Source organism: Anser brachyrhynchus (assembly GCF_964034855.1).
Source record: "Anser brachyrhynchus genome assembly, chromosome: 11".
Taxonomy (NCBI): Eukaryota; Metazoa; Chordata; class Aves; order Anseriformes; family Anatidae; genus Anser; species Anser brachyrhynchus.
The window spans coordinates 1,259,186-1,277,801 of record NC_137706.1 but is presented as its reverse complement, the minus strand read 5'-3'; the positions used below and the strand labels follow the sequence as shown (position 1 = coordinate 1,277,801).

The 18,616-nt window shown below is 44.9% G+C and overlaps 2 protein-coding genes across 20 annotated transcripts in view; both read left to right on the top strand.

Moving 5' to 3' along the window:
• Window positions 1–6,515, top strand: part of LOC308200940 (uncharacterized protein) — a gene marked incomplete at its 5' end in the record, with an annotated part of 194,897 nt that extends 188,382 nt beyond the window's left edge. Inside the window, one exon of the mRNA XM_080607559.1 lies at window positions 6,462–6,515. The remainder of the gene's footprint in view (window positions 1–6,461) is intronic.
• SEMA6D (semaphorin 6D) overlaps window positions 1,038–18,616 on the top strand; it is a 31,751-nt gene continuing 14,172 nt past the window's right edge. For 8 of the 19 annotated variants that reach the window (XM_080607117.1, XM_080607109.1, XM_080607115.1 and 5 more), the window contains exon 1: window positions 2,688–2,853. In XM_080607117.1, the coding sequence (XP_080463243.1) occupies window positions 2,776–2,853 (78 nt within the window). In that variant the 5' untranslated portion in view covers window positions 2,688–2,775. The other 11 variants (XM_080607108.1, XM_080607125.1, XM_080607123.1 and 8 more) reach the window with 11 other exon arrangements.

Here is an 18,616-nt window from a genome sequence, read left to right as displayed (position 1 = left end):
CATTCCTGGCTCTTGGTCTGACACTCAGTCCATTTGATTGTGCCTCTGTACTTTTAGATTCTGCTGATGTGTTTCTTTTACAAATCAATCATTGTAAGGGTAATTAACATGTAAAAGCCAGGTTTCTTTTAATTCCATTAATATATTTGTGACAAGAAATGTGTTGGCAGAATCCAAAGGTTAAGAGTTACAATGAAGAACAAGTTTTAGCATAAATGAAAGTTAAGGCCTAGAATAGCCTGACAATACCCCATTAATCTCCACACTATTGACACAATAGTGGTCTATTGTGTCAATGAGGATTTAAGAAGCTTTGCAGCACATGCAACTGATGGTTTATCATATCAATAGGAGCCTGCATATATTGGTGTTTAAAAACCTGTGGCTGTATAATTCCCTGACTGCACACATATTGTGTGCACTTTAAATCCTTACATAAAGTGGTTTCTAGCCATGCAGCAAATTTTGAAACTATAATAAAATACCATATTTAATACTTCAATGTAGATATATCTACACTTGACTACCCCAAAATCCTCCAAAATGCTCTACTTCAAACTGAAACCCTTTGCTGCACAGCAAGGCAATCCAATGCTCAACATTATGTCATCTGCCTAATTGCAGCAGAAGGAGATTTAAACCACGTTAAGCTCTCATCCCGGTACAAGGAAGCCTTCAGTCAGCCTATGGCTGGGATGTGCAGCGGGGAGGAAAGGCCCCTTCGCGCAAGCCGAAGGAGCGGCAGGGAGCGTGCAGCCACAGCCCAAGCAGATGCCCCAGGCTGTGCCACTTCCCATGCCCCACGACAGGGGCAGCTGAGCAGCTACGTGCCACTCACAGTTTAAATTGAGTGAAAATATGGGTGGCTCTCTAGGAGTGCAGTTTTTCTGGCTGGCACCACCATCAGGGATTTAAAAATCAGAGAAGCACATACCAAATTTGTAATGCCCCGGTGCGGGCAGCTTGCACCTTGGCATACACACCTCTGATAAATGCACGCAGCAGAAAATCTGCTCCGGGAGCTCGGCTGCGGATGGGGAAGCCCCAGAGCTGCGTTCCAACCTGGAGCCTTGTTGGGGTAGGCACATTCGTGCTCTAAGCTTTTTGCGTCCTCAGGTTGCAATTTGATTCCCGACCAATAGAACGGTCTCTATCGCAGTGTTTCCATGTGCTGCGCAAATTGTGATGCTCTTCAGATTAGGGCTGCTCCTGAGAAGGAGAAAATACCATCCTTACACCTCTAACCGGGCAGCAGCTCCTGGGGCGCAACATAGCTGTGCTGTGTTTGCTGCGAGGAAGCCCATAATGATCTCGCCTTTAGCCTGTCACCAGTAGGAAACATCAGAGAGAGACAGCCAAGGGCCTGAGTTGCCAAAAACGTCCTATTCCCATGGCTGAGAGATTTTGTTGGCACCATCTCTAAAGAGAATTTACTATGGGCCAAATCCTGGCGCCCTTGCTTAGATGAATCGGTTCTCAAGATGCAACGCTCCCACTGCAAGCACCGTGCATGCAAAATCTGGCAGGATCGGCCCCAGAACTGCCTGGGAGCATCAGGCCCTCGTTGCACAAGGCAGGAGTAACGCGGGGAACGAGGGGACGCAGGCGATGGCCGGGCCCTGGGACGCACCCGGGTGGATGCAGAGGCAGGAACCTGGGGATAGCGTGTGAATGGCTGAGATGTTTCCTCAGAGACAAACTCCAAATTACTTTTACTCAGAACTTTTCTGTTTTCCCATCAAACAAGTGTAGATGATGGAGTTTGGTGAGTATTCCTCTTTTTTTTTTCCTTCCAAAATATTTTGTGGCACTTTAAGCCTTAATTAATTTAATGTAAATAATAATAATAATAATAACAACGAATGAGCGACAGCTATTTCCCGGACTTCATTTCTGGAATGAAACCCTTTGTTTCTGGAACCTCTCCGGGGATTCGGGGCAGGCACTTGAAGATGTCATTTCAAGGACGCTTCCCCCTTAGCCGCTCCCCACCACCCGCCAAGTTCTCCGAGCCCCGGCAGCCCGCACGCCCGTCCAGCTCACACCCGCTGCTCGCTCGCGAAGCGGCGTCGGGGCGTTAAGGGGCCGGGACTCTGCGCGGGGGCGGCGGCCGGGAGCGGGGCCGCGCCCGGTGCTGTCCGGGGCGGGGCCGGGGCCGGAACTGGGCCAGGGGCCGGGGCAGAGCTGCCCCCTGCCCACCGCATCACGGCCGTACGCGGAGCTCCGGCAGGGCGGTGAGGGTGGCGGTGGGACGGGAGGCAGCGGAAAGTTGGTGGGGGCAGGAGGCGGAGCGAGGCTGGGCGCGGCGAGGGGCGGATGAAAATAAACACAGGGAAGGGGAGGGAAGGGGGAAAAAAAAAAAGGAAAAATTAAAAAAAAGAAAGGCGGCGGCGGCGGGCTGGGCGGGAAGGGGTGGGCTCTGCGGGGCGCGCCTCCCCCGTGCTGGTTCGGCAGCGAGCGGAGCGCCGGGATGGGGGCGCCCGGCGGGGGCAGCAGGCGGAGGAGCAGCCCCGCAGCAGGCAGCCCCGCCGGCGGGCGGCGGCCGCGGGCAGCGACAGGTACGCGGCGGCGCTGCCGAGCCGGAGCCCTGCGGGAGCGGGGAAGCCGGAGTGGAGCCGAGCCGCCGGGTTGGTCCCTGGCGAAAGCGCCCCGGGGCGGGTGGAGAAGGGGCGGGGGGGCGCAGGGGGGGATGGCGAGCGTGGTTTGGGGGCTCGGCGGCGGCGGGCGGGCGCTGGGAGGCAGAGGGAGCTGCGCGGCTGCTCCTGGCAGGTCTGGATGGAAACTCGCCGGGAGCCGGGTCGGGAGCGTTCCTGCGCAGGGTGCTGCTCGCCTTCTGCCGCCCGCCGCGTTCAGGTGCGGAGCCTAGAAACTTTTGGAGCGGGGGGAGCTGCAGAAAGCGAGAGGGTAGCGATCAGGCTGTGGGTAGAAGGGACTCGGAGCCTCCTGGGCTAGTTGGAAGCGCTGGGTGGCGATTAAAGGTCACGCGGATGTTTCCAGGTGGATCATGTGCCCGTATTTTAAAGGGGTTTTGTTTTTGTCTTTTGGTTTTGGATGGTTTTCATTGTGTTCTGACTTGTAAGCTGGAAAATGCAATTAAGTATGCTTTAGGTTGATATGTTGAAGATCTTGCGGTTCCGGCGGGCATCCCAGTTGTTAGCATGGATATAGCTCTATGTTAGTCTTAAATTGGTGGGTTTCCTCTAATCTTGGAGTTGTTCCTCACTTCTGGTCAAGATTTTGTCTGTGTTACAGGCATTAGCCTGTGAGTTATTTGAGCGAAATTCAGCCTTCAGCGTGTAAAGTCATTTGTATTTATATGTGTGTGTGTGGCTTGGAATACATTTACTGTTGAGCATAGCAGCAGCCCTGATGGTTCATAATGCTCACATATGTGGTACTTGCTGTACAGATGGTATTGTAGCTTATCCATGTACACACACGCACATTTCACACATAACGTGCTGGAATTACAGCAAACTTCCTCTAAAATACTATTCAGAGCTCTGTAAATGGGTGGCATTCTTTCCCTGGTTATTTCCTTTGGGGAAAACATGCATCTTTATGGGTATACCTTTGTGTTCTAAGTTGTTAGTCTTCCTCTACTAACGTTTATGTATTCACTTAAATATTATTTGAGGGAACAGCTTCCCACTGTGCTAGAGGCTTTTACTGCTGCTGTGTTGCTCTCACATACAAATACTTTCACAGAGAATTTTCTGAGGTTCTTTTCCTTTTCCAAGTCTAACAGGAAGCTCATTGTAAATCCTTGCAATCACTTTTGTTGGAAAAGAGAATAGACTTTTTTTCTGCTTTATTCACAGTATAAAATTCTATGTACCTCTAAAGTCTACTTAAGTTACTATTCAGTAGATTAAGCTGTACGTAATCATGTTTAATGTAGTAAGTGGCAGGCATATTCTGTTATGTTGGCAGATATTGTATAAACATTTACTCTGGCTTAGATAAATACAAATTGCCAGTTGAGTGCTCTGATTTCTTTTTCTATATAACCATGAACTTTAACAGTTTTTATATTAACCAATATAAAGCTCAGTTGTGTTAAAAACAGGAAGAGAAAGTTTGTAGTCAAAATTTATTACTGATCTGAATTATGTAGCTCAGTTTTCAACAGAATAGTCAAAATGGTATAACCCAGAGGCTCTAAATTGGTTTATTTAACAGGCTTCTCTCTTTCATCTGCATCTTTAGTTACAGTAAACAGCTACTATCCTCTCTCCTATCCTACAGTCTGTTGCTACCTGTTCTCATTTATGGTCAAGATGCAACAAAGATAACATCATCTTCTAACCATGCTTTGTGTGATGCAGGAGTGTGTGCCAGGAATACAGTGATGGCCCTGTCAAAGCTCTACAAACAAGCTGTATGGCTGCATTTCCCCCCCACCCCTCCCCAAGTCTCCTGGGCCCTGTTAGCTGGACCATCTGAATGTTCCTACCTCTTTTGTGTGGCAGAGCTGAGCCGACTGTTAGAGCAGATACTTCGGCCCTTGGAGCCGCAGTAACTTTGATGTAGACTTATGAAGTGCACACATTTAGATAGTGCTTAATTACATATGCAATTAATTCTGACTAAATCGGTCTTCGATCTGATCTGTCCTGTCATGAGATATGTGAAGGTAAAGAAAGTACACCGTAGAGGCTCACTTCAAAGCGTATATTAAGCATTTGTAATAACATCTTCTGGTCTTACTACAGTCAGTCACATACAGGCTGCAGCTCTTGATTATTATGTCTGTTTTTGTTATTCTTTTTTAAAATGCTATTGCACTTAACACAGCATTCAATATCCCTTGAAGTCGTGAAGCCCAGTTAGCTTGACAGAACCTGTACAAAACATTGAAATGCTTAGGTTATACTTCCTTCTGAAAAAGAGAAATTTGAAATCTGAAGTCAAGTGGAAATCCTTGGAGAATATGGCCAGTTTTCATCAAGTGTCAAATGAGCGATACGGCAGAGACCATTTCAGTTATGATCTTTCTTTGCAAGACAAAGCAACCAGTTACAGGAACAGCTTCTGTGCTCATATAAGCTTATGTTGAGCTTACTTGTGTGGGTCTCTGGTATTTTTCAGAGAATGCACTATGTGTTTGCAGTGCTTACTGAATAAAGGATATGGTGGTTGATTACGTATTTGTGTGTTAAACATACCTATAATTCCAGTTAAGAAAAATCAGATGTCTTTCCATTGGGTAAGGTAATAATTTGCTCCATGAGTAATTAAGAAAAGATGGAAGGCATATTATTTGCATTTGGTAGTATAAGTTATTTTCAGTCTTAGCAGCTCTGTGTGTAATTAAAACAGTTCAAATGTTGCTTTCATCAAAACTGCTGTTAGAACAGATGATCTCTTCTTATGCATCAGATAAGCTACTGCAGTTACCGTTAAAATCCATCTAAGCCATTTTATTAAGTTGTTACTTGTTCTGTGAATAGCTGCCAGCCTTGAGTTCAAGAGAAAGTAGGTTCTGATTTGTTCCCATGTCACATGGAAGAGGTGTGCACTGAAAAATCATATTACTGCTCTTCTGATGCTGTTTGCAGCTCTGTGTGTTGTCTGCCATAGCCACTTTCCCTTGTCGTGGTTTGACAATAATTACAGTACAGCTAATATCAGAAGTTGATTCAGTGTATTCAAACAGGACGGCTGTTGAATTGTCCCACTTCCAAAGTCAAATGTTTGTGTAACCACAGAGATCAAATCTGTAGTGCACATATATAACATATGAGTTGTGTTTATTTCCCTAACTTTTCTATTCCATTCGGCTTTTGTTAACTAACCCAGGTTAGCATTTTAACAACCCCAAAGTGAACTTCTGCCATTCTCCCTGCTTGGACAGTGTGTGTAGGCCATCCATCATCCTGTCCTTGGCCACAACAGCCATAACCATTTGGAGCTACACAGAAACCATCCGACTGTGAACAGCACAGCTGGCTGCAGCAATTTTTTCTTCCACACCACTGGCAGCATTGTCTGGCTGTGGTAACTAAAGTTAACATCCAGAATGTGAAGTTTGTGCCGTACCGGTGCCCAGGCCCTGCTGCAGCTCAGCAGGCACACCTGCGGACAGGCTGCAAGATGGCTGCTGGGAGCGAGGCAACCGCTGGACTCTTTCCTTGCAGGGCTTCAGTTTGGAGGCAGCAACCTGTTGTGTGGAGCGGGATTACGTTAACTCAGTGCTTGCTCGCTGAATCCTGCGCTCGCTCCTTCGGTTTGCAGATCGGGGTGTGCTTTGAAAGCTGCCAGCTAAAGAAACAGAACTTGCTGCCTTAACTGAGCCACGCAAACAGCCAGAGAGCACAGAAAGAAATGGAGAATTTGGGCTGTTTCACACATTCTTGGAGAAGCCTTTTTAGTTCCACAGCGGAAACCATGTGATTTCACAGGATCTGTGCCCAGACTCTAATACTCACTACAGATGCATTCCTTGGTTTGTTTTGCAGATCTGTGAACGCAATAGTAAAGAAGTTGGTGTGCAATTTGTTTTAATTGTGACCTGTGTTCTGAATGGCATGTAACCTGCAGGTGAGTGTCCTTGTGGCTATGTGCTAATTGCACCTGTGGAAATTTTTGCATAATTTAAGTAAACTGGCCTGGTGTGACTGACTGTCGTGTATGAGCCACAGCTTTCTTGCTAGAAGAGGAGCCTTGCTTCAAGAGCAAAGGAGGTCAGGAGGTGTTGCCAGGCAGGGAGAGGCTGGGGTGGAAGTGGAGGAGCAAAGACGTGGTGGTGGAGGAGGAGGAGGAGCAAAGAGCTCAAGCAAGCAAGTGACATTAGTTCTGTCCAGAATGGTTACAAACCTTGTAAATGAAATCAGTCCCTGGACAGCTTTGATTTATATTCTTACACAGCAGATTGGCCTTGGTCTGCCTGACCTTGGTAACATTACAGAGGTCGTATTTGCACACAGATACTCTTCTTGCAGAAGGGTTTGTTGTTGCTGTTATTTTTGTTAACAGTTGCATCCAAGAGCCAAATTGCAGCCTGTGTTTCTAATTCGATAGGCACTGGAACACGGCATACACAGAATTTTTATTTACAGGATGGATCCTGTTCCCCACAATGGATGGTTTAAGAGATGAGACAGCAGATGGGTACAGACAGGCAGAGGCCGTGAGAAGCAGGAGAGCCCTGTTGGCCTGCATAATCAGCAGCCGTGTTCACGCACAAGCCTCCTAAACTTAGCCAAGCCGCGTGTGTCGGGGAGAGGGGCACACATGCTTGTAGGCATCAGAGGCAAAGGGAGCTTTGAAGAGGGGTTGGGCTGCAAATGAGGAGTTAATTGGCAGGCACGTGCTGGGGAGCTCTTCAAGTGTCAGGGGGAAGCAAGCAGAGGTGCTCATCTGGAAAGGTAACGAGCAGCAGGGACCAGCATCACAGGCCGGCTGCCATCGGTGGTGGGAGCAAAACCTCTGAGGAGATGAGAGGTGATCAGCTGGTCACTGTGCTCAGTTATTACTGGAATAATAGGCTTTTCTTAACATGAGCCACATAGTTCATCTCTCTTATGCCAAATGGTCACGACAGCTGGGCCTCTGCTTTCCTGAGCAGCAGTGAGGAACCAGCTCACGCCTCCCTTAGGTAGGACCTTCCTCCCAGTTTTACTGCGGCATGAAACCAAAGGTACTTCCCTTAACTGCCACTGCTGCGCTTCCCGGGCATGTTTACAGGCATTGGTGGTGGACAGGGACTGCAGCGGCTACTCACAGGTCCAGCAGAAAGTGTTGCAGCTATTCCTGTGTACGTCTGTCATGGCAGATGCGCTTTGGGGTCAAAAGAAAATTCTCATGCTGGTATTTCAAGACCCTGTTTACATATCCCTCTGCTCAGGCACTCCTTCCCTGTGGTGTGTGAACACTTAAGTGTCCTTTCAGGCTGCGTAACCTCCCTGTTTTGGGAGGTTACAGAGAAAAATCATATGCATATTTAACTTACAGAAGCCTGAGTGTATACTTACAGTTGCAGTGTTAAAATTTTAGATGGTGTTTGAATGTTGTCCAGCGTTAGTGAGGAAGCTGTAGCTCTGCCTATTAGTGGGATGGTGGTTTTACAACAAACAGCCATAAATGCTCTGTGCCTGCCCTGAGCCAAGCAGCACCCAGGTGTTAAGTATCAGAGTACTTAGTACCTGGTGGGTCAAGGAGGCTGGGTTCTGCAGCAGCAACTCGAAGCAACCAAGCAGCAAGGCAGTAGAGGGCCCTTTTGCTTTCAAACAGTTGGCTAGGAGCCAGCACTGGCACCCCCTGCAAATACAACTATTTTGTGTATTGCCACCTGGAGACAAGTGGTGAAGAGAGGGCTAAGGATAACAGAGGAAAAGCAGTGGTGTGAAAGCTGTCAACAGTGTGTGAACAATGTCCCCAGGTGTCTCATGAAAGGAGTAATAAGGGGAAAAAAATCATCTCGCAGAGTTGAATGGTTTCTTTCAATTTGCAAAGTTCTGCTCTCCTTGACAGTTTCTTAAACCCAGCACATGTTTATCAAAGATTAACACTGAGAAGCCAGTAATTTGTTTTTGCTCAATAAATCATACTTTCTTCATAAAGTAAATGCTATGAGGATATTTTTAGCAATGTATAGGTTCTTTTTCTTAATGATAACCTCAAACAAAGATAATCAAATCCCATGTTTTGGGGATTAATCTGACTCCCTGCAAGGGTATGCATAGAATTTTTTTTCTGTCCTTTGTACTACTATGCAGGTTTTACTGTGAGAGTGGATTATGGCTTTTCCTCCCCCTAAAGCATCAGATTTTCATCCTTGCCAAAGGCATAACAAGCACTGCTCGTGATTGAACAGTGGTCTTACATGGCAAACTATGCCAGCGCAAACCTAAATGTATTTGGTGCAGCTGTAGAGAAAAATAGACCTGCTGACTGTATTCTGTGTGGTTCAAATAAATTTAGTCATTCTTACACTGGTCCTGTATTACTAGTGATAACACAAGGATTTAGGGAAACATTGCAGTTGTATTGGGTGTCCAAGGGGGCAATATGGAAGGGAGAAGGGGGCAGGTTGCACTGCAGAGCTCTGAAATCCCAAGTCTCATTCCCTGTTCTGCCACAGATTTCCTTATGACCTTCATTCAGGCACTGTGGACCATATGTTACTGATTTAATTTAACTTCTAAAGCTCTGATCCATGGCTTCTCTGTGGCTTGCAAGCCAAAACATTGGTGGTAGTGTTATGGACGTGCTTCCCTGCCATAGGGGGTGCATGTGACCATGAGGTGATACAGGCAAGTAAAAGGCAGAGGGACAGGAGGGCTGGTGCCCAGCACGGCTGTGTCCTGTTCCAAGTGACTGCTGTCTCCACGACTGCCAAGTGTGGGCTCCACAGGTTGGATTTGGCCCATGGGAAGCAGGTGGTTCTTTGGGAATTCCCTGAAGTGGTGTGATGCAGCACAGGGATGTCTCCCAGCTTGGGACCCGAAGCAGGATAGCCATGGCTGCATGTTGCACCAGTCCTGCCTCCAACCCCCAGCTGGCTTGTGAAGTGCCAGGGAGCAGCAGCAGCAGGATAATTTACCTAGCTGCTTTTATATCTGTTTAATAACTTCTGCTGAATGTAAGGCAAGGAGTCAAGCTGGCTCAAACCCTGCACTAATGCATCTGATTTTAAAACACACAAAAACAAAAAATCTCACTGCAACCCCTGTTGCGATAACCCAGGTGCTCTCAGGAGACCCTCAGCACAGGCACCTCTCTTGAAGAGCCACCTCTGCTGCCCCAGCTGTCCCCCAGGGGCTCACAGCAGCAGCATCAATGTTGCCCCTCTCCCCTGTGACTGTGAATATATCCATACATACACTTACAAATACTCACAGGCTACAAAAGCAGCAAATATAATAATGTGATCCAACTGTTCAGTGCTAGGCTAGAAAGAAGTGTTTTTCTGCCATTATGTGAAAATTTAGCGTGACTGGAACAGAGTCTGCATTTGATTAGGCAATTTAAGAAATGTAAGAGACTTCATACTGTAGGGCAGTGCTGCAAAACAATTGCTCAGAACATGTTCTAAAATTGGTTTGCCTTCACCAGATTTCCATGTGTTTCTGCATGACATCTCAAATGAAAATATGAACAGTCACGTGGCAAGGGACTACATTTTGATATTATGGTAAATAAAAGCAACAGTTTAAGCAATTATTCTAAATTCTGAGTAGTCTTTGAAAGGGAAAAAAAAAGTTCTCCCATTATTTACTTTCTATCTTGGGAAAGACATTTCATAACACATCCTTTGACTGGTGTAGTTAATCTTTAATGCTTAACAAGATAATAGTAATCGTTAACTTTGAGCTCGGGCTTCCTCCAGTTTTTCATGCCTGCATTTGTAAATGTAATTGATTGTGGCCAGGAAAGTGGCAAAGCACATGCTTTGCATATACAAATAGGTAACTGGGTGGCCAGCTACCAGATTTGTCCATGCAGAAAAAACAAGGCCAGTTAAAAACACGTTCACTAGTCTCTAGAGGCAGTATTCCTGTGGGTGAGGCTGGCTGACTGTTCCAGTTCCGAGAATGGCATGCTGATAATACCAGCGCAGTGCTTAAGATGCTCTGATGTGTTTCTTGCCAGCTGATAGCCTCCCTCTTCCCTCACATTTTCCGGCAGCCATTTACTTTCTCTTTGAAGTGAGAGCAGTGCCACTCAGCAGCCCTTTTCCCCAGCCGCAGCTCAAGCCAGCGACCCCCGTGGCCCAGGAAGGCACAGCCCTGCTGCGGGGATGTTCTGCAGGGGGAAGAGGAGATGCTTTCTGGAGTGAGGTTGATGGCAACGTTGTCTGGGGCACAGCCTGTTGGACTGCAGATGTGACCTTTCCACAGAGCAAAACCCTTTCTTCTTCAGCTATACTGCTCGTTGCAGCATATTCTTTCCCCCAAACATCCCATTTCAGAACATCTCATCCCCATTATCCTGACCTCCTGGTCTCCAACCAGGCCTAAATTGGCAGTGCTTGTTTTGGGGACCAGGGCTGGAGCGCTGCTCAAGGTGAAGGCTGCTTTGTGCACTTCTGGAGGACCGCAGGGCTCACCACACAGAGACCACGGTGCCACCAGCCGTTCACAGTGTTTCTGGCATCAGCTGGACTTGTCCAAGTTGTGCCCAAGACCTTTGTTAGGCCCTCACCTGCAAATACTGGCTCATACCTGTCCTAGAGCTCCTTATCAGATGATGCCTAATCATGCTGAAATGAGTGACAGTCTTGCTATGTAAATCGCGTACTGTAGGCTTGCAGGTAGACAAGGTTCTTACTTCACTCAGGCCTCTCACCCACATTTGTAGCCAACTCTTAATGGGAGGAATAGGTAATACTGTGGTCTAGCTTCAGGGTTTTGCCTGGGGCTGAGGGGGGCAGCTGGGTTGTTTCTAAACCTATGTCCAAGACTGTATGTACTACTGTGAGTAATTAGATCTTTGCCACCCCAGTTTAAGACTTCTCTCTAATTTTCAGGATAAAAAGATTTCAGACTAAACACTACTGAAAATCGCCAGACACCTCTGACACAGCTGTGAGCTGGAGACACCCAGCAGCTCACCCTGATGAGCTGCAGCCGCCTGCTCCAGCAGGGTGGCATTGCTCGAGCTGCCTGGGGATTGGGGCAGGGACAGGGGCGCATGCTACCAGTGCCACCCGTGGCCAGGAATTAACAGAGGGAGGACCAGTGCTGAGAGAACAGCACAAGCCCCAAACATCCCTGTACAGACTTCCTCTGCACCAGTCCTTGGACACTTCTGTGAATAAATTTAGCATTTGCTAGGGCAGTCTCACTTGGGCACAAGCAGTTTGAATTAATGAAACACAGACCTGCTAAAATGGTGAATCCAGAGCACTGCATAAGTTGAAGTACCTTGCACTTTATCACCAACAGCTTAACCCTGGCAGACTTTCAAGGGGAGCGTATATTTCAGGAGTTTTGTACAACAGAGAGCAGATTTTTTCATAGATGTGAGCTGAACTCAGTTGTTTTTGGCTGGAGGGCTTTTATATTGCCCTGGTAAAGGAAGGTAGTTAACGTTCACTCTCAAAAATTAACTTAAACATAATTGAAGCAATCACTTACGGTTTGCTCAGCATTTTATTTCCTTTCCTGCTGAAACTACCTTGTGTTCAAGTAAATTTTTGATCACAAGAGAATTTAGCCCTCAAAGTGCATCTAATCAACCACTAAGCATTTGCATCATTAAAAGTCACCCTATCCATTTTGCAAGTGTTCTGTCAGCTTGTTCCAGAGAAGAGGGGTGCGCTTCCTGTAACATTAAAAGCCTGCAAACAACTGAAGTGTAACTAGCAATACCATAAGCCAATTAAGATGAAAGCTGTGATACTCAGTGGTAGGGTTTCATCACTTAATACTAAACCTTTTTTTTTTTTTACTTAGACATACATCAAGAGGTGTTAATGCAGAATCCTTAAAAAAAAGTCAAGTATTATCTTAAAATAACACTTGTTATTTGCACTTTTGCACTGAATTAATATCATAGCTCCCAACATCCTAAATTTTTTCTTCAGAGCTGTAGATTTTAAAATTGTTGTTATAAAAATATGGATGGCTACATACTGCAAGTTAAAAGTTGAGTGTACTTTTATAGGACAGAAACATTTTTTCTTATATATTTATTTATAGATAACAATGCCACAAGTTTTTAAAGGGACCACAGTAATACATTAAGTATGCTTCTTTTATTATAACCACAAATATTTTCTTGTGTTATTTGATAATTAGCTGAAGCAGTCTGTCACCAAACTCCACAACATGGATTTACCACATCATAGACAATCTGAGATTTAAATGTACATTAAATCTCTGTGCCAAGCACTGCCTTCAGGACCTTTACTGAAGTCATTGTTCATTAAAAGAAACACATTTACAAGAGAATACATCTGAAAAACAAAATAAGTCACAATTGCATCATTAGAAAACCTATGCATAGATATGATCCAATATAGGAATCTGATCCCCCTGCTTCTCATGTAGTTGATACTAATACAGCGTTTTAGTCGAACGTTGCATTTTATGCAGAACACTGTTTCGCATGTAAGCAAATAATTCCTCGTACCCACTTCACACAGTGAGACACAGACCAAAAATAGAGATAGGACAAAGAATTGTTTGCTCCCTGTTCAGTTCAGACCACCAGACCCTGGGCCATGTTGGTCATGTATTTTGGCTTGGATCATACAAAAATGCTGCATTTTCAGGTCTGGATTACCGACGCACGCTTTGGTGTTGGGTTTACCCTTGAGTGGCACTGCTGTAATTAATTTAGTCCATGCAGGGGTGGAGGTGCTGTTCTAACTGAATACCATGGTGCATCCAAGGTTGCCAATGCATACATTTCTACAAAGGGTCTAGGGCACCAGAGAAGGCCTTTACCACATTCATGTATTTTGTACTAAATATTTTAGCTTCTGAAAGGTTGACTTGCTAGTCAAATGCAGCAGCAACCTGCCTTTCTTTGCTACCCACTGGTGAAGGGCAGCTTCTGCACCAGCACCTTACTAGTAAGCTCTCCTCTCTGCAGCTGGAGTTGAACTTCTCCCACCTCGTAGCAGTTACCACCAGCAAGCGAACGCATGGTCGAAGCCTGAGTCCCCCAGGGCCAAGGCCATGCCAGTGCTCCTATGAACTTCATGAGGCCCAGAATTTGAAGCTCACCCTTCTCAGCTAGTGTTTTTCAGCCTGCAGTTAGTGGACCAAAAGTGATCTCTACTTGAAAAGATAATCACTGAGGCTAAATAATGTTTTAACCTTTTTTAACCTAACTAGTCCTTTACGTACAAAAAAAAAAAAAGAAGTTGGGAGGGAGGTGATAAGCACAAGTAAGTTCCCATTCTGAGACCAACATAACTTTATTTGGTTGTTTGGTTGCAAGTGAGGTTGTCTGTGACTTGCTCTAGCCAGTCCAACAGACCTTTGTTGTTTCAGCAGTCTTCTGGTTAAAAAGCTTTACAGCACTGCAATGAGAAACTTTCCGAGCATCTGTGAAAAGGCAGCGCTAAGGACTTTTCTTTCATTTCTCTCTGGCTTATTGTTAGAAGGGTTTCATGCTCAAAATTTCAGAAGGTGCCATCTCAAATGCAGTAGTTAGGGCATCTGCACTATTCAGTGCCCTGAGGGAGCCATTTGCACATGGTAGGGACCACAGGGCGAGGGGGATTTCCTGCTTAGTCAAAGCCACTTGGGATTGTGGGAAACCACATCACGTAAATTGACTAAACTCAGCATATTACCAATCAGTTCTGCTTGTCCCTCACCATGGTTAGAATATAGTTCTACGTACCCAGCAGATGCCCGATCTCACCTCAGAGCCTGGTTTAGGCCTGGGTCTGCTGCTAAAGGAAAATGGTGCAGTCAATTAAGCCTTTTTGAGTTAAGTACCTGGTTTTCAGCTTTTTTATTGCAACCTACTCTCCTTTGCCTCAACAAATTCTCCAAAAGTGAACTAACTTTTGGGATGTATTTTTCATTCTGACCTATCTCACACTTCTGCCTGGATTTGCCACTCCGCACTCCCGTCTGTGTTTAGCGTTTTGAGAAACATTTATTGTGTTAAGGAGACTTACAATTTCTTTTGAGCTAACAGAAGATATTGCATCAGTCTGGGTTGAAGCTATTTTACGTGTTGCTTCTCTCCGGCTGGCTGAATGCCCTTTCCCTTCCCCCTCTTCTTTTCCGTGGCAGCGCACGCAAAGATGATTGATGGAGCGTCACCAGTGCATTGTCAAAGGCTGGAGTAGATTAATGGGCAAGAAACAGTGGCCTATTCCCCTTCATGTGTGATTGTTTGAAGGAGGGCTCATATTTTAGCAGAAATGATATCCTCCTTCTCTGGATTCCCCCAATCAGGAGTTGAAGGATGGGCTTCGTATCTGAGATTGAAAGGTGCCAGCCACCAAGAGCCTGTTTATATCTGCGACAACTGCCTGCCTTCCTCCTGACCAGCCATGCTCACCCTGAGGCCTGTTTCACTCAGAGTACCACTTTACTGGTGTGGATTTATGCCAACAGCTAACATTTATACCTCTATTTCTCTGTATTTGCAGACACAGCTAGTTACGGTGTGGAGCAAACGCCCACACCTCTGATCTGTTCCTTGCTTTTCTGCCTCGATGGCACTGGCCAGCTTGCCTGTGCTGCCAGGAGAGTAACACAACCCAGAGCAGCTCAGGTGCTTTAAAGGTTTCCTTGGTTGTTGGCCTCGGTCACAAATTCAGCCTTGGTCTGTGCCTCTATTACCCAGCTGCAAAACAGGGATAGCGATATGGTAATTTCCAAAAGATTGCACTTGCCACGAATTGATTCCTAACAGAAATGCTAGGAATGCAATTTATAGGAGAAATTAATTAAAGACTGGTCTGAGTCCTGGCTGGGGAAAAATTATCAGACCCAGAGTATGATTGTTTTCTACATTTTCTTGAGGGTAGACGTTGCCAGCATTTCATAATCAGCTATTCTGGTCCAAACAGATACTTCAGCATTGTTATTTGTAGTCCACAGTAGCCTTCTATAATAGGCTTGAATGAAGCAAAAATTGTCTTTCACACCAGCATATCTGCGTGTACCAGAAGCATACACCTGACTGTCATAAACCCCTTTTTCCAAGGGCTAGATGGAGCCCATTTTTCTGATTATCCAGGGAATGGGTTTATTGTTCTTGACGAACAACTTGCTGTTCTTTAGGTTTATTCTCTTTTCAGTGGTTCTGATCTCAAGTTTGTGCCCCACAGCTAAAAACTGCATTTGAATGCCCTCTTAAAGCAGGTGCCTTTTCTTTTTTGTATGTAGTTAGAAATCAGGACTACTGTTCATTTGCTTGTAATATTTTTACAAGCAAAACAATAAGGAAAGCTGTACTTTTTACCTGGCTGGGTATGGTTTGCTGATGCAGTCCATCTCCCTGTGCGTTTCTCACTCTCTTGTCATGACAAACATCTGTGCTTCATGCAGATGTAGGTGTTTTGTTTTTGAAAGACTTGTGAAAGGTTTAGCTAACAGAAATTGCTGAACATAAGTATTCCCACCTCTTTTGTGTTCTCAGAGCATATATTCAGAGCATATGTTCTCTGGCATATATTCAGAGTTTGGGGGGTTCTTGAGGAAGACATAAATGTGTGTTTGTTCCTGCTCTGGATGCAGTCTCTAGGAAGACACCTCCTGTGGCTTTACGTTTACAGAACTTTGCCTTGTTTTCTAGGGAGTAGAGTTTGGATGTATATCATAAGGAAAGCTGAATTTGAGAGAAATGATACCCTCTTCCTTTACCTGGCATTTTGGTAGTTTCCTTTTTGGTTTTGTGACAAGTTGTTTTTTTAGGTCACTGTTGTTGTGGCCCACACACAGACAAATTGCCCTTTTGTTCTCTGCAGCCTTCTGAGTCCAGAAGACAGTATTTGCTTTTGTAAGGGAAGTTACATTTAAGTTTCAAATTCATTGCCCCATTGAATTCTTCCTAGATGAGATACCGCAAGGAAAGAGAAAAAAGAAACTCTTCCTAAGATATGCCCATACTGGCAGAACTTTTACAACTTCAGGCTGTGTGCATTTTGCAGCCAGGATAGGGTCTCTTTGTGTCATGATGTGTGGGCCATGCATGGCCTCATCTTCTACACTAACTAAAGCCTACATGGCTGGGAGGACATCTTGCTCCTTTGCAGTTTGTATTCATTCATTCTCTAAGAAAATGGGGTTTCAGGGAGGGCTTTTACTAAGCACCTTGTAGATGTTACTGTCCACTAACACAACGTACTGTTTATATGCCTTCCCTTTCTCTTCCTTCACTGGGACAGCAGTGGATTGGATATTTGGAGACTGATTTTCTTTTAAAAAAAAAATATATATATCAATAATAATTTAAAAAAGGACTGTGTAACCATTAATGATTTGTTATTGTGTCTAGGAGCTACTGTGCTGCAGGACTTTGCTCTAATAGTGCTTTCACAAGAGAGAACTAATTTGACTAACTTTATTAATTCCAGTTTGTTTTAAGTTTGCTCACTAGTAATTTAATGCAAGATGCTTCAGCTGAAGAGGCCATGTCAGGACAAGGAAGAGCAGAAGGAAAGTGCCAGGAATCATTATTGTTTATTAACCACTGCACTCGTCAATCTTGACTAAAAGCACAGCCCATCCGTTCTGGACGGGTGGACAGAGATACAGAAATATCATTAACGGTGGAAAATGCTTCTTTTCAGGTCAGTCCATAATGGACAGGCATTCAGACAACACCCACAGCTCCACTCCCATCACCAAATATTATCTGCATTTCAGTTGGTCTCCTCACAATCTGAACTCACAGAGCTCAGCAGCTTTGTGGATGGAAGGAGCCCTGCCCCTAGCCAGCTGTAGTATCAATTAACAAATACAGTTTTCTCAACCCAAGTAAACATTACAAAAAGGTTAAGTGTTGTTATGAAGTGTTTTTTTAATTGCTTTTCAAATTATTAAATGATTAATACTTATGTGCTTTGCTGGATCGGGCCTGGCACTTTGTGCTGGCAACATGTACATCTCGCAGCAATTCTTGAAACATTAAAATTTAAGGGCTTATTTTATTCTGTTTAGACAAAGGTTTAATAACTGATTTCAGCAACTGCAAAGCATTGGACGGGTGACTCAAAGCTCTGACCTGTGAATCAGGGCTGAATGAATGTCTCCAAAAGGTTGGAGGAGGGAATAGTACTACATGTGCCAAGTTTGTAATGAGAAATCTAACCCCTGCTCAGACCACTTGTGGTCATTAAAGATCGCATTTCACTTTGAGATGTTTTCTTGCATCCTACCCAAATTGCAACTTGAGTAGTTGAATTCTGCTTGCTAAAATATCCCTGCAGTTTAATTGGAGACATGATGTTTCCTTTCCCCTCTAAAGAGCTTCGTTGTATAAGGCTGTGTTGCTGTTATAATATGTGCTATATAATCTATAGAACACACAACAAAATAAAAAGAAAAACAACCAAAAACCCCGTGAAAGCTGCTGCTAAGTTGCTAGCTTTCTATCATAACAAATAGAATTAGGGGGAAAGCTGGTTCTTAAGAGCCCAATTCAGCACCATGATCTGTATTACTTTGCCACACTTGCAAACCATGCAACAAACCCTTGTGCACCACAGAGGCAGCATTTTTCCATTCACTCTGCATGTGTGTAAGCCAGCGCTCAAGGCACAGCATCAAGTGCCTGGTCCTAGACATAACATCTTTGGCAATGAGCCTGTTAGGCTTAGTGGTATGATGGCACAGCCTAGAAACAAGCAATAATTCTAAAACATGGAATGGATCTTCAGACAGATTGTGTGTGTCATGACTTTTTGTGGATAAGATTTAAGTATTTTATGGGGAAAGGGTTTTATTGGATGACATTCGGTGATAGAGGGGATGGAAAGAGATTGCAGTTTAATTAAAATTCTAATCCGAAGTTTGACAATTTTTCTTGCCAGGTCAGCAGCCTGCATGTTCTGTTTGTTATTCCCATGAATTAAATGGGCTGACAATCATCAGCTTTTTCAGAAATGCCGGTAAATCCAGCTAAAAATTAGCAAACATCCATATGTTTCAGAGCAGCTTTGAGCAGGGATATGTCACGCAGCAGTTTTCCA